General features: G+C 43.2%; 1 protein-coding gene across 2 annotated transcripts in view; it reads left to right on the forward strand.

The window, feature by feature from the left end:
* The first annotated feature begins 2,310 nt into the window (after window positions 1-2,310).
* CLCN4 (chloride voltage-gated channel 4) overlaps window positions 2,311-24,533 on the forward strand; it is a 126,437-nt gene continuing 104,214 nt past the window's right edge. For both annotated transcript variants that reach the window (XR_010783200.1, XM_066545350.1), the window contains exons 1-4: window positions 2,311-2,408; window positions 13,537-13,688; window positions 14,041-14,140; window positions 20,035-20,222. Coding sequence is in view for 1 of the 2 variants with exons in the window: in XM_066545350.1 (XP_066401447.1) it covers window positions 13,545-13,688; window positions 14,041-14,140; window positions 20,035-20,222 (432 nt within the window). In the remaining variant the exon portion in view is untranslated. The remainder of the gene's footprint in view (window positions 2,409-13,536; window positions 13,689-14,040; window positions 14,141-20,034; window positions 20,223-24,533) is intronic.

The following is a 24,533-nucleotide window of genomic DNA, read 5'->3' on the forward strand; positions in this document are numbered from 1 at the left end:
AGAGACTTAAGAAACTGCAGGCTAACAAAAGCAAGAATAGCCTTGTCTAAAACATCATGTGAAGAATGTATTTTTTTCTCTGAGATCACTCGATTGAGTAGCATTGGAAGAAAATACCAAGGAGTAAAGTTGATTTGGTTTTGGAATCTGTAAATGTCAGTTAAATCATTTGCTTGCCCTTGGAAAATCTCCATATTCTTGGATTTTGGAGCTTCTTAGGAGCTGGTTCTGGTTCCTTATAATTTCTGAAAATCTCTAATATTTGAGCATAGATATCTATTGTATTTTCAATAGAGAATCAGGTATTCTGTCCCTTTAGTTTGTCTGCAGTTTGACCATCCAACTAAAAATGTACTTGCAGTAGGATATTTAATGAGGTCAGCTGGTAATAGACAAGATAAAACCAGGAAATTAATTTAGGAAAGTCTGTCCAGGAAAAAAATGTAGGATTGAGACCCTAACACTCTCACTTTTTAAGCACACAAAAGTACTATTCTTTGTCTAGGGCCAAGTGTTTGTGTTCAAGTGTGTGTCTTTGGCATGGAAGTTCCCAGGTGTAGATATTTCACCAAGAAAATGCTACTTCTTGCTTCCTGTTTTCCATATTTTCCTCTCATAAACTGATTGAAGGAAATTACAGTTGTATTATCAAGCAAATAAATCAAGTGCTCAGTGTTTAGCTTCCTTCACAAATTCAATTGACCTATTAATACTAATTTTAATGGACACAAAGAATAGATGCTGGCAGGAAGCTGGCACTTGTATAACTTTTCCACATTGCACTGACATGGTTATGAAGGCCTGAGGCTGTTACTGATCTATGAGTGCTAGAGGATTATGATCTGCAGTGCTGTGTGTGAAGGGCAGAATCAAACCTCTTCTCTAAAGGCATGATTCTTGCTCCAGAAAAGGTGTGGGAACTTCAGGTGAAACAAGCTAAGTGTTCATATTTCTCAGTAAAATCCAGTGTGCGGCTTTGCATGGGGAGTTCCTATCAGAAATATCTGGCACATCCATAAATTACTGCTCAAGCACACTGGGACAAAAAGGTTTTCCAGAACTGAATTCCTTCGACTTTGAAGTGAGTGGAAGTCACTTATGTGCCTTCAGTCACCTGTGGGTATTTTCATGGGTGCTTGTGCTTGTCCTTCTACTCAGCTGTTGCATCTGCTTGGAAACACAAAGCCCCTGCCTGGTTACCTGTAGGGGTAAAACCAGTCTGCACAATATCCAAATACAGAAAGGTAAGCAGTAAGGGGCATGTCCTGAAATAGAACACGCTGCACGTGTACAAACGTGTACAGGGTCTTCAGAAAGAACAGGTACAACCTCTGCCTTGCAGAATACAGCCCTAGTGGCTTGTACAAAATCTGTGCAGTTAGAACTTTGGCAATTCTTACCTTCTTGTAGAAATCAAATAAATTGCTGAGTATGATAAAATTCTTAAACACTTCCCTTGCCCCTCAAAAACCACAAAACACCGCAATACCAACCACAACAACAACCAAAAAAACCCAACAACAACAAAAAAAACCCAACAACAAAAACCCCCCCAAGATTACAGTTGAGATGCTATACACAGTTAACCAAAATGTGAAAGGCTAATTACCTTTTCAAAAAAGCATTTTAGGAAGTTCTGGGTTTTCAATATTTGGGGAAGGTTAAGCAGATGTTTTGGAAAGGAAAAGTAGCCTGGCATATAGGAGAGGATCTTTCAAGCCGTGACAGTTGCATTGAAGAAAAGGCAGAAGTGGATGGATGGATGGATGGATGGATGGATGGATGGATGGATGGATGGATGGATGGATGGATGGATGGATGGATGGATGGATGGATGGATGATGGGAAGAATTAAGAAGTGAAGGTAACAAGGATGAAACCTTTGAGGGAGGCTTGCAAAGCATGAATTTGACACAGAAGATGGAGGGAAGTCAGTTTGGATAAATTTGAAATAAACGCAGTGCCAGAAAAACGCAAGGGATGGTGAAATTGCAGTTTGCCTCATTTCCAAGCTGCTGTGTTACATATTTCACAGAGCAGCAACCTGGCCTGCCGAGTCACCAGGAATACTTGCTGGCATGCACACAGCATACTTCCTATGCTTTTACCTCGTGAAAAACCTGAATGTTGTGCTGTTGCATAAAAAATGCACAGAAGGCCTGATTAGCTGAGGTTAGGGAGTGTTCCAGTGGTGAGGAGCAGGCAGGGCAGGGTAAAGCGGCTTGCGGTTTAATCCCGCAGGATTGCAGCCGGTGCGTGTGCCTGATCCCATATCCTATAGACGGAGGATGCAGTCACATGATTGTTACTGCTTCCTCCCCATGACATCACTGCTGCTGCAGCCATACCACCCGAGGAAGGATGCTATTAAAATCATTGGGATTGGCCTAAATGATGTTGCATTGCAGGTAAGCAACAAAATTCTTCGGAAAAAAAAAATAATTTGCCAGTTGCTCTTGTGCTGCAGTCGTAGAGCCCCGGCTCCGTCGGGCAGACTTTCTGCTGGAAAATGAAGCAGCACATTTCCTCTACAAGCAGAGGGTTTGCAGGTGCAGAGGCTGCCTGCTGGCTCTGTGCTGATCTCCCGGCTGGCATCTTCTGTAAAAATGCTGCCAGATGGAGCTTTATAGCTAAAGGAGGCCCTTTGTTCCCTGTACTTTCCGATGGCTCCTTCGGGTGTCTGCGGAATTCTGTATTTACGTGAGCAGCCATCATCATTCAGTCGTGCAAAGAGAGCAGCAATAGTGTTTTGCTTGCATCCCCTGCCTTTTTTTTTTTTCCCTGGATGCTTAAAGGAAGTTGCTGTTGTGTCTAAGCTTATAAAGGAATGAGGATTAACTTGCTTGAGGGGTTAAGAGGTGTATGTGGGAAAAGAGGCTTTTCCTTTATTGTTAATTTTTGCTGATGTGGTTTCAAAGCACCTAGTCCGACAGGTTTCCTGCATAATTTGCTGTAGTAAAAGGTCAGTTTTTCCTTGCCCTATATAAATGTGAAAAATCCTTTTCCAAAAAGAATGTAGGAGACGACAAGCAGATTTTTTGCTCCTTTGCAAAATGCCGATCACCAAAAGGCTGAAAAATCCCAGGCAAATTGTGCTTTCGGAAATATTTGTGGAAGCAAAGTCCAGAGTCTGTTTTCCTGGTGTGGATATTTAATTATGTGCTCTGTACAAATACATGAATATATATCTGTAAAGGAAAAAAATGGTGACTCTCCTGTGGGGCTTTTTTCTGTATAGCTTTTAAAATATATTTTAGTGTTTTAAAATTTTTAATTGTTTAAAAGCTTTATTCTAATACAAATGTTACAGTGTGAGAAACTAATTTTGAGATAATACTAGTCAGAAAATAAAATTATATATTTTTTAAACAATTGTAATAAATAATTCTGTGCCTTTGCCAGAGAACCGAGGATGACTAAGCTGCAGCTTCATCAGGCAGAGAGTCAGGTGACTTTTTACTCCTGCTCTACAGGAAGTTTTTTTTTTATTCTTCCAAAACCTGTTCTTTGTTCAAATAATTTGTTCCCACTATTGGAAAAATGTGAAAATTTGGCACACCTAGAATCTCTGTGTGCTCACCCATACATTAAGGGGGGGATATTTTGGATCTCCTGTGCTGAAGCAGATTGTACATCCTAGGGAGGGGTGAATTCTGGGTTCCAGGGATCAGGTATGCAGTTGTGTCAGGATCAGAAAATAAGGTGTGGTGGGAGTGGAAAGTAGATAATGAATTATTGAAGTACAAAATTACAATGTTTTTTCCAAACTAAAAAGAAAAATAAATTCCAATTTTATTTTTCTCCAACAGAACCTCTCCTGTCTTTTCAAGACTGAGCCTCTAAAGCAATAGAAATACAAACCTGTTGCTGCATGAGGTGATGGGGGCGGGGGGGAAATTGCATCCTGTCAGTGCCAATGCTGGGTTTCTTCTCCTTGGATCCCTCTGGAGTCAAGGCTGGCTCAGTTCTCTCCAGCACTGGCTGTGAGCCAGGCTGTGCCCTTGCCCACCAGGATCACTGGCACTTGGCTCTTTGCCTGTGCAAGGAGCACAGCAGGGCTGCCACGCTTGGGTTCTACAGGTGTGAGGGGTTCCCCCCTCCTCTGGATCCTGTGGAAATGTGTGCCAGGCAGGGGAACTCCTGCTCCCCCAGTTGGAGTCAGACATCTTCTGTGCAGGAAGAAGGGCACCAGCCTGATGTGTGTGCTGCAGGCCTTTGGAAATTAAGGATTTAAGTGTCCTAAGAGTTGCTTAGCATAAAAGGGGGATCCAGGGGTCATCCCCAGCTGGCAGGGGCTCTCCCTGGCAGCACTGGGGTGTCATGCCAGGGCTCCAGCACATGGCTGCAAGAGTGCTCAGCCCCTGTGCCCATAGGGGCCTCTCTTACACCCCTCATACCTTTTCAAAGGTAGTGGCTGGAAGCTTTTAAACAGGGACCAGAGGAGGAGGAGGTGGAGAGTGTTGACCCTGGGTTAGAGAACTTCCTATCTGCCTGAACAGAACAGGCTCCTCTGGAGCACTGTAACCTCTGGGGCTGGGAACTGCTTCATCATGAAACTGTTGTTTGCTGACCTGGGGAGCAAAGTGAGCAGGATTGTGACTGTAGCCAGGTACTACAGCAGGGAAAAGGGGATGCTCCCAGCCCCAGGCTCCTCCACAGCCCAGAGGCACCTTGCTTGTGTTGAAGTTTGGTGTTGTGTCATGTTCAGCCTCTCTCAGGCCTGAACAGCTCCTAGCTCAGCATGGTGCTCTCAAAAGGGTTGTGGTGGCCAGAGGTCCCAGTCCTTTTCCTGGCTGCTTTTGCCACCACTCTGCAGCTTTCAGGGTACCCAACAGGGGTGTGGGGTGTTTGTTAATTTTTCTTCTTTGTGAGAAATTGTAGAGAAAGTGTCTTCATTCATTTTTTGTGTGTGCATACATACACACCAGGTGTTGGGTTTTTTTCAGCTTTCTTCATCTCTAGCCTGGCTAAACTAAAAAATTCACACATGATTATTAATGTCAAAGAAGAGACTATTCTGGCAGGGTTACATGAAGGTGCTGATCCTAAAACACTTTGAACATTTTGCTCTTAAGCATCACCCCAAGGAAAGGGTCTCCCCATCTTGCAGAAGCTTCCTCTTAGGGAATGAAATCATTTGTCTGTAGCTGTGCAGCCCATAGGCATCAAGGGCAGCAGTGAAAGCCAGTGCTCTGTGAGCAGGAAAACATCACCCACCCTCCTGTGTAAAAATGACTCACAGCCTCTGCCCAAATCACAACAAGTGACATGCTAGAACAGATGAATGGCTTTCCCAATGTGGGTTTATCAGTTTTATTTCAAGCTGAAGGCTCAAAAAGGTTTTCAGTGAGAGATTCATTAAATGCCATTGAACATCCCATTTCAGGAAAGAGAGGTTAGGAGTAACTGTGTACCAGGGCACCTCCCTCCTGACAGTGCAAATCTGCTCTCTCTGAACACATTCAATTTTTCTTTTTGCAGTTCCAAACCTGGTTTTTCCCCTTAATATTAAAATTTTCTGAACGAAGAGGCAAAGAGCAGCACTGGAAATCTGGTGCTGCAAAGCTCAGCTGTGTCTGACATAAAAAGGAAAACCCTGTAGCACCCCTGACTCTTCAGAGGTGGATTAGAGCTCTGTGGCAGTAAAAACCATGGGTTCAGAAGGGAAATTCTCCCTCTTTTTTGTGAAGAGGACTTGAGGGAAACCAAGAATAGAAACCATACATGCTCCTATACTGTTAGGGCTGGTTTCCAGGGTGTCCTCTCTCCTGAAATGTAGTTTCTTACTCAGAAGTTGAAGGCTTCCAGTGTTTTACCTAATCATATCTTGTTTTCTTCAAGAAGTAAGGGGGTGTGGGGTTGATACAGTTAATGAGGCTCATCTGCCCAAACTTCTGGGCTGTTAGCAGCAGAGCATCCTTTAATAGAGATGTTTCAGCTCAGTTTCAAAACTGCAGATGAATATTCCAGAGGCAGTGATGCTTCCCTCCTGCTTTTTCCACAGCCTCAACATCTGCACTAACAAGTAAATTTATTGGAGGGACCTTTAAGATTCACTGGAAACAGAGATGTGAGTTTAACATTTTTTTATATAGAGCCAGTTTTGGCAAAAATTCCATTTGGACCTTGCTGGGAAAGAGCTGGGATTTTTTCCCCCTTTTCTGACATAACTGAGCAGCTGAACTAATTTTGCTCAGACTTTCCAAGAAAACTTAAAGGGGGAGCAGGCACATGGTATTTCATACCAAAAGAAATTGTTTTCTAAAGGGATAGTCATCGTGGGAAGGAGCAGGGGGTGGGATGTTGGGGTGTGGTTTACCCCTCAGAGGAAGAGAATGGAGGAGAAAAGGAGAAGAGGGAGTTTGGCTGTGAGGGAAGGCTGGGAAGCCCTGGTGGCTGGATATCAGCTCCCACCCATGTCACCCTGAGCCTCCCTTTGCCTGTGCTCTGTTCTCTGCTGGTGGCTGAGGGGGGCAGCTGAAGGCTGTGGTTTGGTCAGAGGAGTGCTCAGTTTTCTGCCCTTTATCCCAAACGTTCCCTCCTGCCTTTCCCTTCTCTCCAAGGCCCTCTCCCCTGTGATCTGGTGCCCTGTGTTTTCTGAGCTCTGCTGTGGCTTCGTAATTTTTTCCATGGAGGTTATTCAGGGTAAAGCTGCACATCAAAGATGTGACTGTATTTAACTTGACCACACTATCATAGCTGGAAACTCCATAATATCTGGTGGTGGGGCCATACAATAAAACACTGCAATATTTGACTGTACTGTTTCTGATACTGCAGCCTGCCTGTGCTAGTGTGGTGAGAAACTGAGGGTTTGCAGAGCTATTTACTTGTGTTTGGAGGCTGTGCAATAGTCCCTGAATTGTAGGAAAGGCATTTGCCAATTTAAAAATCTTGTCTTTCCTCTATATTTTCTCAATTTATAGGGAATTTTTTCCCATAATATGTTCCAAAAAAAGGGCTGTAAATGGATTCAGCATTTTCTGCTTTTTCCAGGAGTCTGAACTTGATTACTCTGGTTCAAGGCCATTTTAACACCTTTTCATATACTTCATCATTAAGACAGAAGGTCAATAACTTGTTTGGCTTGTTCAGTCTGAAGCTTCTAAATTGAATAATCTTGAATTGCCTGTAAATATTTTTCAACCTATAGAAAATTACCCATTTAACTTGCTGGGGATTCAGCCTGCTTGCTTTAGCTGAAAACTTCTTCTTTGTAAAATCACCACCCCACAGCATCTTATTGTTGAGAAGAATGTTTGATAACTGTTTCCCTGTCTCCTATATCACACATTGCCATTTCTAAATCATCTTCTACCTGGCAGGTGGTGGAAGGGGAATTACATCCACACCACCTTGGCCTTCCTTGGTCTCTTCTAGACTAAGCAGACCTCAGTCTCTGACCCCTCCACAAAAGACATAATCATGTACTTTTCATGTATGCCTTTCATGGTGACCCTGTTAATAATCTTGCTCACTGCCTCCTCAGCTGTCAGGCCCATTTTCTCTGGCCAGGTGGTGCTGGAGACCTGTGGTGTAACTGTGCTCAGCTCTAGGAACTTTCTCCCTCAGCCTTACTCTCTTAGGGCTCCTTCTGAACCCTTCCTACCTGAGCATTCCCTGGTTCTGTGATTCAGCTCACTCTGCTGGCAGCACTGGCCTGTTTGCCTGGATTCAGGCCCTGTGAGGAGAGTGCTCTGTGTCCACCTCTGTGATGGGTCTGAATTCCTTGGGAGTGGGGATGGATGGATGCTGGCAGAGCACCCAGCTCTCAGGAGGAGATGCCTTTGCCTGACAGATCCCTTTGAGCAGGTAAGGCCATGAGGCTGGGCCACCACTCTTGGTCCTTGCAGCAGTCAACACAAGTATTAGGGACACAGAGTGGCAAACCACCTGCCTGTGCAAAGGGACTGGCAATGTGAGGATTGCCAATAAAATTGCATTGTTCATTACTGACTACTACAGAAAATAAACCCCAGGGACTTTCACAGCCCCCACAATCCTTCATTATTGCAGTAACTGCTGCCATGTCACGCACATGAACACATCTCATCTGACCAGCAATTCAGGTGAGTGGTGGGCTCAGCTCTGGTGGAGTCATGATTGGAAAGCTTTGTGTCTGGAGTGGGATCTCCTCTGTTTTGTCACAGTGGATGTGTTGGTACTAGAGCATAGAGAAGCCCTGAGGCACATCGTGATCTCCTTTGGTGTGTTGGCTAACACATGAGACATTTGTTAGAGATGGAACAGGTGATGCTTTCAACACCCTTAAAAAGACATTCCAAATGTGAATTGAGAAACTTGCAATTGGCATTTAGGCTTTTGCTTTCTTTTCCCAGCCTTTTGCAAGGCTCACTTGTTCCTTATGCCACAGCAGAAGAGAGGTATCCTTTGCTGCCTGCATCCTGTCATGTGTCACATAGGAACCCCCCCACTTCAAGGAAAACAGCAAAGCATGCAGGTGAACGTTTGTCTGCTAGAAACATTTGAAGTGTTGAAGTAATTCAGTAACTGTGATCTGTTGAAAGTAACTTGAAACTTGTTGGAATTGCATTAAAAATCATACTGCCTGCCTCAGTGCAATGTATCCAATTAAAACAGAAAACAGGATGAGGAGAGCATAGCATGGAACTAGCATGTCTAGGAGCAATAGGCCAGGGCCAAGAGTTTTCCTTTGATGAGTGTTCAGCTCGTTGTTTTCCATCAGGATACTTTTCAGCCTCTTTGAACCATGGGATGTTTTGGTCTGTGCTTGCCATGTCAGATACATTTCATGTCTGATCAGTCAGTCAGCATATTACCTAGAATGTCAGTTCACTGATAGAGCTCTTCTAGCTGTGGCTTTACGTTTGCACGTGCTGTAACTGCTCTAAAGCTGAGTTTGTCAGCATTTTCACTGTAAATGTGATTTATTGCTCTTCTCTAAAACTTAGCAACAAACTGATCAAAGTCAAGTGAAGAGTTTACTCACTGTGAGACTTGCAGAGAAAAAAGTGATCCTAAATATGATTATATTACTACCTTTTGGTTCTTTAGAAAATAACAAAAAGGGAGTAAATGTAACGAGATCTTGTGTCTATGTAGTACCAGCTGTGCTTGTTGGTGTGTTCTGGTCCATCAGCAGCTCCCTGTGTTTGCACCCTGGCTTTTCTAGTTTGTTTGCACGAATCTCTGCTTTCCTTAAGTGTTCAAAAATGATCTGCTTTCCCACAGTCATAAAGCTTAACAGGCTGATATTTGGACCCTTACTTCCAGCTTGCTCTCATGCAGCTCCTCTGATATTTGTAGGGTAACTAACTCATTCTGGCTTCAGAGTACTGTGCACCAAGCACAGCTGGCTGGGAGGTCAGGGACTGACCATCAGATTGATCTGCCCCAAGATTTCTGGAAGATGTCTAAGGTTATGTGGCAGCCAGGAAAATCTCTATCAGGAGGCACAGTTGTCAGTCCAGCACTGTGGCCTTTTTTGATTTGTGACTCAGTCCCTGCCAGGACTGCTGCATCTACAGGATCACAGTAGTCTGGCATGGGTCTAAATCCAGGGAAGTCTGCTAATCAGAACCCTGTGAGTTCCAGAGATATGTGGTACAGTCAGGTTTCTTTGTTTTCTAGTTCAGTTTCTAGAAAGAACTTGTTTGCAATTATTAAAGCAGACTGTTGACACACGTGTTCGGTTGTAGATACTGTAAGCTAGTTGTTAAAAATGAGTGCTCACTGCTAAGGCTCTCCACTGTATTGTAGGGAATAAAATGGCTGATGGAATTCAAAGTGGATAAAGGGGAAAATGTCCCTAAGAGATTACAGAATGATGGGCTCCAAACTGGCCACTGTCTCTCAAGGAGTCACAGCAGACTGCTTAGTATTGGATGTCTGCCTAGGAAAAGCTGGTGAAATGCCAGAAATTATTAGGAAAAGACTAGGCCGGAAGCAGCCCTTGCACAAATTATGTTGCATCAGCATCTGCAAATGTAGTGGAAAGGACAGCAAGGTTGTCTAACTCATGGAACAGTGAAAGGACAAAATACAAATGTTAGACAATTCCTCAGAAAGACTGAACACCTTTCATTGTGTACAATAAGCTCTGTCAGAGCATCCAAATCTCTCAGATGCTCAGGTCTGAGGAGCTGCATTTGTAACTAATTCTGCATGTCATGGTATTGCAATGCTTTCTTTTGAACTGGTAGTGTTGCACTCATTGGGCCAGATTAGAAGATGTCTACCTTTGACATCTCTTTCTGATCAATAAACAGGAATTATCCCTTCTGGGAAGGAACCTCTTTCATTCTAATGTAAATAGTTCATTTCCTGTCATCAGCTGTGAAAGGAGTCTAGGTTTTAGTGTCCTGGCTATAGTGCAGATTTCTCATGCCAGATGAGACAACCAGCACCATGGCTGTTCATGCTTTTGCCGTCATTGGGGTGTATTGCTGCAGTACCCCTGTCTGTAATTCATGTTTGGATGAGGTTAATTTGCCCTTAATTTATGTGTATTAAAATATCTGTAACTGGTTGATTGCTGTAAGGCTCCAGTTCTGCTGACAGAACTGAGAGCATCTCTGCAAGCTTCACTCAGAGGGCAAGTTAGCTCATCCTGAAATAAACCTTGTAAATTATTACAGATGCCAAGGTAAAATGAGAGAAATAAATGCAAAATAAAAGAGAAAGAAAGGGATACTTATAGTGCTTGGTGATAGGATATAAGATGGAAACTCTGTAGTACTCAGTTCAAAAGTGCTGTAGCTAGGTTTTATTTACTAAAATTTGTTTTGCATAATCTGATATCACATCTCTGCTTTCAAAAGCCTAGTACCTGAAGTGAACTTTAGGCTGGCAATCATCCAGTTCACTGCAATTCCCAGGTACTGATGTGGTACCTTGAGTTCAAAGTTTGTTTGTTTTCTTAGTCTTCCATGGCCCTGTGGTTTCTAGCACATTTTTCCTCTCCTTGGACATGTTGTGTAGCACGTATTTTTGGGATAGATTCAGACTGAGATTGTAATTATCCTACATACTTGTGGCCTGGCCTGGTATTATCCATCACATTACTGTCATGTGCTGGGCATTGACAATATACTTAAAAAGCTATTTTTTACATGATATAACTAGCATGATGGGTAATTTTCTTGTGGTATGAAGGAAAACTTGCCAATGCTTTCAGTTTCCAGAAGTTTGTTTATTTAGCAGAGGGTGCTGCGTTGTGCAGTCAGACAGTCTGAGCTGCACGTTCTTTACAGGTCCTTCTTTGCTGTATGGAAATGTGAGAAACAGCTGCTCACTTGGAAAATCTAAAAAGCTTTATTAAACCTTAACAAAAATACAACAAAGGACCACATAAGGAAAAAGTTGCAGCACTGGGAACTGCCCACGTGCACACCACGCATCTGGTTCATCTTCAAGATGGATGCTCAGTCCTTTATACCCCTGGGGTTGCACCAGCCAGCCCTGGCCCCTCCCAAAGTCTGTCAGTCAGCTCTTCTTTGCCATTTATCAGTGCAGACTGCTTTCTTGTAACCTGATTGGAGGTCAGGTGTTGCCATGCCCACCCCCTGAGCACCAAGCTTTTCCATTCCCAGCTGCCCCATGCAGGGGACACGTGTGCAGCTTCTTTGTACCTGTGCTAGACAGCCCCGGCTGTCTGATGGCAACAATACAGCAGGGAAAGGGAACCATGGGGAGAACAGAGGACATCTAAACTACAATAACATAACTATGCAGCACTAAAGCTTTTCTTAATAGTCACACAATAGGTATCTTTTAATTGCAAGAGCCAATCATCTCATCCATCTATAACAGGAAGAACTGGGTGAAGCAAATGATTTGCAAAGTATCACAATGCTACAAAGTAATAGCATGGTCTAATCCTTTCACCTCATTTCAGCTTCCCTTTCCAGTCCTCGTGGGAGACACTGGGTTCAGCATCCCCTTGCAGCTTCAGCTCCTGTAGTCAGGCACTCATCCCCCTTCAGATTCCTGTTTCACTCAGCCACCGTGGGATGGTGCTCTCACCTGCTTGGCGAAGGATTGCTGCTCTCCATTGCTGCTCTTCTTAACTTCTGCTTTTTAAATCACCCCAACTTTGTGGCAGCTTATTCGTGCTCTGCAGTGCTGCATGGGACACCTGCTCTGCATTGAGTTTCCTTCCCCAGGCTGTGATTCACTAAGATTCTCTTTCAGACAAACACATCTCCAAGCCGTGGTGCTTGGAGATTACTTGATTTCTGCATTTGAAAGGGCTTCTCTTAATGGTATAATGGTGACCTACTGGTTGCCTGTAAGATAATGCTTTTTTCAGCTGCTTGTGCTCAGCACATTGTCTGTGTCACCCAAAAACCCTACACAGTGGAGAGCAGAGACTGACAAAGCTGAGTATTCATACTTATTACATTGCTGAAGTCCCCACTAAGGCAAAAAAAATTACCCAGTGAGATTTCAAGTAAGACAGATGAAAATGAGGAGAGGGGAAGAAAAAAGACACCAAGTAAAGACAGCTGAACAGAGTATCAGGACAGTCCACTAAAAGCTTATCTGCTACATTTTTGCCTGTTCCAATTACAGAGTTAGGAAATTTCCTCACAGTTTCAAAGATTCAAATTCTTGTGAAATTCCCATTTCTATACCTGGTGGAACAAAGTGGGCAGCAGTCATTGGTGCTGTGCTGGCCTGGCCTCATCAGTGACCAGCAAAAGTTACCTTGTGTCAATCAAGGAGCTACAGGCTCTGCAGGATCTGTTCTATACAACCCCTAAAGTCTGTGTATATCCCCATTCTTATGGGTGGGGTGTTTTCCTGTTTTTCCCTTGTAACTCCATGATAATAGATTTTTTTTAGACATACCATTTCAAATTACAAACCCTAGGTATTCCCTGGAAAACACCATTTCCCAGGCATCTCTTTTAGGATGCGTGGGACTAATGCTCTTTAGAACAACACTTTGTTAAGTGATGTAGAAGTGCACAGCTGCCTCCTCCAGTCCCAGCCCAGGACCTCTGCCCAGCTGCTGGAGCCCTCCTGGACCTGGCTGCCACTTTCTTATGTGCAGATTGAGCCAGCAGCTGAGCCTGTATCCCAGAGGCACACACACAGTAGCTCTCCAATTAATGTGAGTGGTGAGGTCTTTTCTGCTCATGTTCTTCATGTTTGCTCTGTCAGGTTTGTGTCTCTTGTATATCTTGATTCTGGTTTCTCCTCCTTTGCCCATCTTATTCCAATGTCCCTGAACAGACTACCTTGCTGGAACAGACATTCTTATACTCCAACGTGCTCTCATCCAAGTTCCCATCAAATGCCTCTTCTAACTGTTTTAGTTTGGGGACAGGTATCTTTTATTTCCTCTTGTGCTTTAGTAGGATATGTGGTGGATATTTCTCCCTCTGCTTTCTTAAAAGCAAATATGAAGAGTTTGTGTGTACCGCCCAGGACTACTGCTCATGCTGTCTTGACTTCCTGGCTTGTGGAGGTATTTAGAAAACTTGGTTCTGAAATGCCTGACAAAGCTGCTTGAATTTATTGAAAAACTTGTTTTTCCTCTACACACAGATCCTAATATGGTCAATGCAGGAGACATGAATGGTTCAGGCAACCTGATGGATTTTCTGGATGAGCCTTTTCCTGATGTTGGAACTTATGAGGATTTCCATACCATCGACTGGCTGCGGGAGAAATCGCGTGACACGGACCGCCACCGCAAGGTACCGGTGTCACAGCCTGGGCCACTGCCATCCTGGCAGTGACAAAAGCAGTGGTTTTCCAAAGTTACTGCTTCCTACCTTCTTGCATGACTTGAGGAGAACTTCTAAACATGTAGATGTGGGATGGGTTGAGGAGAACTTTTAAATATATGGACATGGGATGTCCTGAGTTTGTAAGTATTGAAAGGGCTGCTGCAACTTAATGAGCTGAGCATCTCTGAATAAATTACTAGGACTGAAGGAAGTAGGGAGTAGAGAAATGCGCCATTTAGGAGTTTAATTATTTTAAACTTTGTACTCTAAAACTGTCACCCTGAATCAACAGCACATCTACATGTGTGTTTAATTTCAGATTACAAGCAAAAGTAAAGAATCCATATGGGAGTTCATCAAGAGTTTGCTGGATGCCTGGTCAGGATGGGTTGTAATGCTTCTCATAGGACTGCTGGCAGGTATGTATGTGTTAGTGCTGCAGCTTTGCCTGAAGCATCTCACTCCAGCTGCTGCACCACCATCTGCTTCTCTTTGTACTTCATTGTCTCTCCATTGATGTTTTTTGTTTTTAAGCTAGAAAGACAACTTTGCATTAATGCAGTTATGATTCTAAATAAAAATACCCACTTGCGAAGTCTCCTTTTGAGTGCTGACCTAGAAAAAATGTTTTCACCATCAGAGGGATTTTTCTATTGCTTTGGGAAATCTGCATTTGAGTGCTTCATAACTCAATGGGCTGCTTTGACTTTCTGAATCTTCGCTTTGCAGAAGTCAATTTTATTTTTAGGATTTTTTTTCTTGTCATCACTTTAATTCTGCAAGTCAAAAATACGATGTGGGGAAAATATTGGTTGTGGACACCCAAAGGGGGGCTTTATAAACTGCTATTTCCTCTGGGTTATCTTCTTTATGTATGCATGAAGGCAAAATACAGATTCAGACTTGGGTTCAGATCTGCTTCCAGGCCAGACAGACATTACATATTCAGCAGCCTGCTCAAACTCACATGGCAAATTCATTAACTTCCTCAATTGTTCCTGTCTTCTCCTCAGTTTAGCACATCTTTCTGCTTGGAAAGCTCCACTTCTCTGACCCAGCTCAGACAGCTGCCATTTTTTATGCTTTTTCAGTGATGTCAGGGTGCTCCTATGTCATGCTGCTTGGTGAAAGCACCATGTGAAGTTCCCCAGTTTCCAGGGGGTGATGGGAATTTCCTGCTCAGCATCTGTCAAGTTAATATGTTCATTACAGTTGTTAGGAGCTTCAGAAGCACTGGTAAAGTTCTTGAGAAAACATTTCTGAAGTGGCGTGTTTGGCAAATTATGTGATTTCATAGACATGTAATTGTTTCCACAAAAGCTTGGTTGGGAGAATGAGATGGGAAGAGTCTGATAGATTGTGTACTGCAGGGCTGCTGAGTCCTGCCTGAAGGCCAGGGTTGGTCTCATCTGGGATGAAGAATTCTGCCTGCAAATGAAGTTAGAGCAAGCCCTTGAGGGCTCTAGTGACCTCAGTAATCCTCCCCTCACACAAAGAATGTGGTAAACATGCACACATTCCCATTTTATTATAAACATCCCAGAAGGTTTTATTCAGTTCTAATTTGCAATGAAACCTCTTGCTGAAACCCTCAAGGCTGTTAAAAGCCAGAGTCACTGTCCTCTGATAAGCCCTAACACTGATATGCCCAGCCTGGGAATGGGGGTTGAGGGTCAGCTACAGCTGAGATCTGGCAGCTTTTGCAACCTTTCCAACAACAAGGGTGCAGACCAACATGTTTTACCTCAGAGAATCAAATCAAATTAGTCAGGTATCTTAACCAGATTTGGGGAGGGAGGAGATGGTGGTGCAGTCAAGAGGCACTTTGTGTTGTTTTCCTCTCTTTGTAAAATATTGCTTGTTCAGAGAAGAAAGTGGCATCTGTATGATCAGATGGGCTTGCATGGACCAGCCTGGCTCCCCCATGACCCCTGCTCTGCTGAACAGGCAGAAGCTACTCCTGCTCCGAGGGGAGCGGCCTGGCTCAGTGGATGGACCCTGGGTGAACCCTTGAGCAGCTGGGTCCAAGCATTACCAGAAGCAAGCAGAAAGCATGGCAAGGAGTGGGAGAGAAAGGGAGAAGTGACAGCAGCAGTGCTCAGGACATCAGGGCCCCAGGGAGCATTCTGCTCCTGCTGTCCCTGTGCTGGCCATGGAGGACAGCAAGATGGGACTCTTGGGAAGAGGCTGCCAGAGGCTTCCACAAGTTTCCAAAAGCACTTGGGTCATTTACCCAGGCCCAGGAGTTTAAATGGAGTTAACTGATCTAGAAGCCTCAATCCCATCCATTTGGTAAACTTTATCTTTCAGATTTTGGAACACCTAAAAGGCTGCACCACTACTGCCAACACAATCCAACAAGGCCAAAAGGAGCAATCCTTGTTCTCCAGTGCATCTGTCCCTGGGCCCCGTTTCTCTGTGCATGTGTAGCTGCTTTGGACGAGTGAATATTGGTTCTGACTTGCTAGAAAAAATGGATTTTGGCCAGATTAGTTTTCAGTTGATTTGTGGGCTCAGCAGTGCTAGTCACCACAGAGCCATAAGCAAACAAAATATTGCTGATGGAGGCAGGAAGGAGAGGATCATCCTATTTGGCAGTATGATACCTATATCATATCATACATCTATCTATCTATCTATCTATCTATCTATCTATCTATCTATCTATCTATCTATTTTGTTGGTTTTGGACTGTCATCAAACCTGCCTCCTTTGTTAGTCCCAGAAAAGAGTAGGTGGGAAAGGGATGTCTGCAGGGGGTTCTGCTCTGGCTTCCTGCTCACAGCAGTGCCAGCTTCAGGGTTACAGATAGCACCAATGTATATTGAGAATGTAACAGCAGCCACTGGGATCATATCATAGTTTTCTGTGTGAGGATGGACACATAAATTAGCCTGAGCAGAGCCACTCACTGCCTCCAATCTGTGGCAAGTACCCACAGGACCTTGAACATCAGGCTGGAGGGAGATGATGGTAAATGACACAGTCAAATGGCAGGAAGGGCACTGAGGAGCTCCTGGAAATGAGGCTTTAATAGCCAAAGCCTGCTAATTGCAGAGAAAAGGGAAGGGACAGTAAAACCCACAAATGTTTGCTGAAGACTGTTCAGGTGAAGACTGTTCACACAATGGTCTAGAAAAGATATTGAACTCTGCCTGGGCCTGTCTCAGTCAGAGTTTCCACGCTTTCCTCATATAAAGCAGTGCATGGAGAGTGAGCCTAAAAATTTACATATGGATGCCAAAATTTTAGGCATTTGTTTTTAAGGAACTCTTAATTTTTGCTGGGCCCGTCCTGCCTGCAGACCAGTGGCTGTTCCTAAGCCTAACCCTTACTACTGGCCAACTGAAAACATATGCTCTTGATAGATCATCAGGTGTCTCTGTTTTCTAAAGCTATGTTACAAAAAGTGCCATTATAGTAGTGCTGAAATGCTCTGAGGCTGAGGCTGGATGTGCAAGAATTCCCTTTGTAATTCTGTGCTGTACCACTTGGGTGATGCTGTTTTCTGACACAGGTGCATGAGGAAAACTATCTTTTCAAAGCAAGTCTTTAACATTCTCATTAGGGCACTGTAAAGGAAGAATTTGCCATCATCAACAGAAGGAAAAGGAGAGAGGTAAAAGGCTAATATCTAAAATGAAGTTCAGCATTGTCTGGCTTTGGAGTACTTCGTTATTTTCCTTCCAGGCAGGAGGTTACATGGAAGGGGAAACAAAATCAGCTCCTTTGATGGGAGAAGCAGGGAGATAAATTTATGCTCTGTTACAGTCTTGGCAGCCAAAATAAGCACAAGAAATTAAAAGCTTGAACTTGAGATGCTGAACTGTCTAGCACTTGCATTAATTTCACTTAAAGTTGCAAAAATTCAGAACTTGAAAAACTTCTAACTCTGGTCACATAGGTGATGAAGCATTCACTATTGCATTATTATCCTGGGTCTCCTTATGAATTTCTTCTCTTGAAGGCCAGTGTAGTAAATTGCATGTAGTAAAAAGCATTTTCCTCCTCAATCCCTAAGATTTTGGAAAAAGGGATTAGATCAGCTGCATAATTAAGCACATTGTCTTAGGTGCTGAGGTGGCTGTGAGCTTGAATGTTTGTTCTCCAGTGTGGTTATTAACTTTATTGGGGAAACATATTCAAAAGTCTGTCTTCCTTTGCACCTTTTTCTAGGTAGCATTAATATGCAGCTTAATATGGTTAAGTGTAAACTTTGAAGGTTACAGAGAATGTTAAAGATCTATCAAGAGGTGCAAGAGGCACAGCATTTGGTGCTCATGTCCAAGAGATGAAAATTCCTTGTTTCTGAAACTTTCAGAAAGTTGGAGGAGAATTTAGAGCTCACTGCAAAGCAGGAAGCTTTGCCTGCTGCTGTTGCCAGCAATGCAATGATTCATCATCATCTAGCAGGATGGTTCATTGTTTCCATAGAAACTTGGGAAAAATGGAAAAGAATAACCAAATTAAGGCAAGATCTTAATGAAGGAAAAGAATTGTTAAAGATATCATCACTCCCTTCCGCAGCCTTTATTTTTGTGTGTGTCATCCTCTCTAGTATATCTGTATAGTGCTTCAGATTATTTTTATACAACAGAAATTCGTCATTGCTACCCTGAGCACCTCTGCTTGCCAGTGTGGGGGCAAGTATCCTTCTTAAAGGTGGGAGAAGAACCCGTGGGTTTTTTATGGTCTTTGTAGGGAAAAAAAGGGATCTTGAATTATTTGAAATGTGTTTTCCCCACTGTCTCTTTTACAGAAATGAACATCAGAAAACTTTATTTCCAGATGAAATAAACCAGCTCTTGGACTCACTTGTGTGCCCCAGCTGCTGGGGGAAAGGGAGCAGCCCCCACCCCTGCTTCATGTAGTTGTATTCTTAGCAGGAGACACAAATCTATAAGTTTTGGAAACATAAAACCAAACCAGTTTGCATTTTACACAGTATTTTTCCCCAGTACATTGATATGCATTGATAAATTCTGTTCCAAATAATTAGCAGTCTCCTGGAATTTTATTAATGAGTATTTGTAAAAGTAATGATGACTTTTGCTTTCCATTGCATATGAGAGGGATCTGGAAAATGCTAAATGACTCTTCTGTCAGTTGGTGGTTGAATTCTTTCCAGAAAGTATGGATATAGGGACAGAACATAGGTCTGCCTCTCTGTGTTCTGGCTGCTCCCAGCCTCCCATTCCTGCTGCTCTTGCATTCCTGGGGACCCACCTGCTCTGAGGGTGCTGCTGCTGGGGCAGGTTGTTATTGCTGATGAGCGAATGACCTAGAGAAGCAGAAATTTTCTTTCTTTGTGTCTGTGTAGACACAAAGTTCACCTGTGTCTGTGCCTGGTGGCCAGCGGGTGTCACTGTAGCTCTGTGTAATTACCGGGGAGCAGCTGAAACAAGCGCTGTGGTGGACGGAGGACTTGAAGGATCATTTTATTCTGCATATCCAGATTGCTGATCACTGTACACACTTATCAAAAACCCCATTCTGTTAAGTTCATAAGTCAGAATTTGGCATTATGTTGTATCTATAACGAAATCATCCTTCTAAAAGGTTGCTGTGCTGGGACCAGTAAAGCTGTACACAAACATGGGTATCCTCCTCCCTTACCCCTGAAATACACAGTGAGGTTGAGATACACCGCGGTGATACACCAGGTGTGTGTATAGAGACCCTGCACGGTGTCCTCCCTCCCCATCTCAGCTGATGGGGAACCTTCCTGGGAGAGGCTGCAGGCCTGGCCTTGGTTATAGTTCCCCTCTTTGGCCATCAGTCAGTATGAAAATGATAATGTTTGAAATAAAAGCTTAGGAGAGAGCATTGAAGGTCAGAAAAACTTGCTATTGCCCCCAGTTCTTTGGCATGTTTGTATTTATTGATGCAGAGAATGGTTTGGGTTGGAAGGGGCTGTTAAAGGCCATCCTGTCCAACCTGACCTTGAATGCTTCCAAGGATGGGGCATCCACCTCTCTGGGCAACCTGTTCCAGTGTTTCACCACCCTCGTTGTAAAAATATTTTTCCTTATACTTAGTCTAAATCACCCTCTCTTAGTTTAAAATTGTTAGCCCTGCCCTACTGCAAGAGGCCCTGATAGAAAATCTGTCCCCATCTTTCTGATAAGCCCCCTTCAGGTTCTGGGAGGCTGCTGGGAGGCTGCTTCTCCTCTGCAGAGTGAGAACACAGCCTTACATTGTGCCTGCTTACCCAAATCATGGCTTTTATTGTGTTATTAAAATTAGATATAGTGTCCTTGCAACTTGATTGTTTTTAATGCCAGCATTTCTTTTCCTACATTTCTTTTCCCAGGTACATTGGCTGGAGTGATAGATTTAGCTGTGGATTGGATGACAGACCTGAAGGAGGGTGTCTGCCTGTCTGCCTTCTGGTACAGCCATGAGCAGTGCTGCTGGACCTCCAATGAAACCACGTTCGATGACAGGGACAAGTGCCCCCAGTGGCAGAAATGGTCGGAGCTGCTCGTAAGCCAGTCCGAGGTATGGGGTGAGCTTGGGGGTCACGGCAGGCTGGGCAATGCCTTTCTTCATACTGGCTGATGGTCCCTCCAGAGAGCTGCTCTGAGAGAGAAAGTAATGAACTGAGCATACTGCAAAAAAAGACATTTCAACGAGCAATATCTGCCTGACTTGAAGGAGGTCCTGTGGTTTCAGTGCAATGGAAACTGGAAAACTGAGATTGCACTCTCTTTTTATCAGTATTAAACTAGAAGTGTTTCATAACATGCATAGTATAATCACCAGGAGACCTGAGCTGCATTTTCTTTTTTTCCTTTTAAACATAATTTTATGAGACAAAAAAAAAAAAAGATGAGCACTGACAAATACATTTGTGAGGATATTTTTGGGATTGCAGATGGGGTTTTATGTATTCTGATACAGGGAGCTGCATGAGAATTTCTTGTTTATCCCTTGCAATCAGTCTCTCTATGACACATCAAGAAACTTAGCTAGCACCAAATCTGGGGAAAGAGTGGGCTCCCTGGGGGTCACCAGAGTGAAGGATTTGCAGGGCTGTTGGACAGGAAGGGAAAAAGCTGATCTGGACAGACATAAAACTTATATTTTCAGATTTTTTTCCCTTACACTTTTTTTTTTTATCATTGTAGTAATTTTAAATACAAAGAATATTGTTTCAAAGCAACACAGGTGAAAGTTTCATTTTGAAAACAATAAAAAGAAGCCTTTCTGTACTCCATTTGGCAGATAATAGCTGTAAAAAAACCCCAAAAAACACATTTCATTTTCAACCTAAGTTATTTAATGTATTGAATAATATTGATTCCTTCACAACTCAAATATTTGGCAGAATTATTGTCCCCCTTCTTCCTTATTTCTGACTTGAATTTGATGAAAACTGAATATGATGAGTGGGTGGGTGATCTGGAATGGTTGTCTCAGATCTTCCCCCCAGTGTGGAGGTTGTCTGGTCCTGCAGACAGTGTTTAAGGACACCTTCATTGCCAGGCAAGGGTGTCATTCATGCTCCTTTCAGTGCTGCTTTAGCTTTACAGGACAAGAAGTGCAAGGTGGGAGTGCCTGTGCGTATGTATAGCTCAATTTTCTCTAGTTCTAATTAACCCCAGGGGAAGCAGTGGGGTGCTCACTGTCCCTGCATATTCTCACCACATGATCAGAGACAAAAATCTCTCAGCCAGGTTGCCAGTCACAGTGCTAAGCTTCCCTTTGCCAGAGGTTTGCTAGCTTCACCCTGGTCTTCATTAACAGATGTTTGGGGTGGCTGGGTCTTTGTGAAAGTGAGAAATATTACTCTGATATAAAGCTACAGCATGGGGCTGATGTAATGTAAGAGAACCAAAAAAAAAAAAAAACAAACCCAAAACAAAAGAAAAACCCCCAAACAAACAAACAAAATAAAAAAACCCCAAACCAAACAAAAAACCAAAGACCAAAACAAAATGTGGGAAGGGAAAAAAGAGGATACTGTTAAAATTATTAGGGGATTTGGAAATCCTGTCCATGTGTTTGTCATTCTGTTACTTTGGCTGGAATATAGGAAAGATGCATGTCCTTGAGAAAATGTATTGCTTTCTTCTGCTTCTCAAAACCAGTAGTCATGACTGTTGTGTGCTGTGGCCTTTAGAAAAGCCATCAGCCAGGTGAGCACTGTGAAACTTCACTCATTTTGTGTTCAAATTGAGCTTCTCACCTCCTGCTGTACTGTCACAGTAGGACAAAGAAGAAAAGGTTCATCTTGGCTTAGTTTTAGTTACTTTCCTAAAACAAATGTGCCTCTAAGATCTGTGGGTTCCTGAGGGTCTGCTGGAGGCTGTAAATATTATTAATATATCTGTCTGTTACTGTTACACTGAAATCGCAGGGAAAGCCCAGTAAAAATGTGAATTTGGAAAGGAAAAATTCAGTTTTGTTCAAAAGCCCTCTGTTCAAAAGGCTTATGATATGGGCAAGTTTTGTGCTGTATGGTTCCTGTAGAGGTAGAGGATTTTAGGAGGTATCAAAATACACTGAATTTGACTGAGTTTCAGAATAATTTTGCTGGGTTTTTTCCCCATGTTTCACTTTGTGCCTGACATTTACAGAAGAGCCCTATAAAACAACAGTGCTCATTGGAGCACAATTTAGGCAAAAAGTATTTGGAGCAGTTTCCCTAAAGGTACTCTGGTCTGACATGCCTTCTTTTTTTATGTATAACTGTGATTCTTTCCTGTCATAGCCAACTAACTTTGACATTTTGAGGACTGAGATTTAGATCAGTTCTTCCTTGTGGTTTTGCCAATTTATGGCTGTGATAAACCCTGTACATACATTTTCATGGAGAATTGTGACTTTTCCTATGGCATCTCTTGAAAAATGTTTCTATTCTAGTGCTCCCATAAAATGAGCCCAAAGCAGAGGGTTGCTATCAATTATTATGGAAAACATAATAGCCCATTAGACACCTACCAAGCTATGTTTTCTTCCCTAATCAGTGTTTTGTCGGCCAAATATCCTTCACCCTTCTGGTCTTGAACTACTTTGGAAGAGGAGGTGTGAGGGTTTTTTGGTGTGAGGAAGTTTCAAAAGCTCAAATTCACTGGCAGATCAAAAGGTCATCAGATGTCACTGGTGATCTGGACTTTCCCTGTTCTGCAGATTGAGTTTGGTCCCAGTCCAGCTTCACTGGAGCTGAGGACCCCATTTTTGATGGCTTACACATGTCCAGTGTAAGGATAGAGGTTTTGATGGCTGGACACATGTCCAGGGCAGAGGAAAGGACCCCATGTCTTCCATGGATTGTGACACTGGATCCAGCAATGGACTGAATTCCTATCCCAAGGCTTCTGGATTTTCTGTCATGAAGCTGAGGGCTGCAGGACAAGGAAGCCTCTCCAAACCTGGAACCCACTTCTCAGTTTTGCAGCCTTGAACCTGCCAGTCCTGAGGATGCACCCTGCTGTAACATCCATAGGAGAGAGTCTGCAAACTGTGAGATCCCCATCGAGTCAGAGCAGGGCTCTGGGCCTCTGCAGTAACCACACATTGGAGAGCATCCTGAGGGATGAGGTTTATTTCAGTGGTCTGAGTTTGTGAGGGTTGTTTTCAATTGTGTTCCATTTGTATCTAAACTGGACTGACACCAGATCTGAAATATTGCTTGGTCTTGCAAACTAAAATACAAAATTTTGCTCAGTTTTCCTTCTTGCTCCATTACTATTGCTTCCAGGGTGAGTCTTTTGAGCTGCCATGGGAAAGGTCATAGCAGGATCAGCTCTGCTGGTGATCTGCTTCAGCCTCTGACTCCAGTGTACATGCTCAAGACTTTCACTGATTCAGAGCCTTAGTAATGGCATGTAATGGATGAGAAATGAACCATTTGCTATAGTGAGTTACTGCTACTTCACTTCCCAAAGGTTTTCATATTATTAATCATTAGACACTGTTACAGTTGAACCTGCAGAATGCCAGATATCTGGCAAATGTAACAATGAAAGTTGTCCCAAGGGATAAGATTGAACTGGCCATACAGACTCTTGTGGGGTCCTGCCACAGCACTGTAGGTGTATGTGTGACTGCAGTAACGAGCTGACAGAGTTTTCTTATGACTTCTGAGATGCAAAAGAAGAAGAAGAAGTAAAAGGAAACAAAGTTATTTTTTCTCCAGTGAATTTAAAAGCAAAACTACAGTTTCTACTCAACCTTAGAAGGGCCAAATTTTTGTAATGGTGTTGGCCTTCTTTGGAGGTATTCCAGGTTCACACTGACAGGAGGATTTTGCCCTGAGGCAAGATATCCAGAGTTTTCTCTAGAGGAAGAGTAAATATTGTCATAGCTGTTTGTAATTGAAAGCACTAGGAGAAGACATTCACAAGACTGTCTTCAGCTGTAGCAACAAAGGCCCTTGGTTACCACAGCCAGATGTCAATCACTGCCAGTGTGGGATCCATGACTGCTCAGTCTCAGGGCACTGGAGGATAGCACTGTATTGCTTCAGCATTCTGCTGTCATCAGCAAAGCCAGCTGCTCACTTCAGCAAGCACCAGCTTAACAAACTGCCCTTCTTCCAGATACATCCATTAGGATAAGGGTTAGTGGTGTCCTTACTGAATTTTCATTTGGACACACCTGGAAAATGAAGCTAGCAAACATCCATGCTGTTAAAAGTTGATTCCTTGCAGATTTGAAAACAGGGAGACTTTTCATCTCTTAAGTTTTTTGTGACTGGGAACAAGGTTTGGCCAGCTCTGTTAACTGATACAATTGATTAATGCCTGTTTTCCTACTTGATTTATCATAATGTTGATATCCAGGCTGCCGTCCTGCAGAGCAGAG

Source organism: Molothrus aeneus, chromosome 2 (genome assembly GCF_037042795.1).
Source record: "Molothrus aeneus isolate 106 chromosome 2, BPBGC_Maene_1.0, whole genome shotgun sequence".
In the NCBI taxonomy this organism is placed as follows: domain Eukaryota; kingdom Metazoa; phylum Chordata; class Aves; order Passeriformes; family Icteridae; genus Molothrus; species Molothrus aeneus.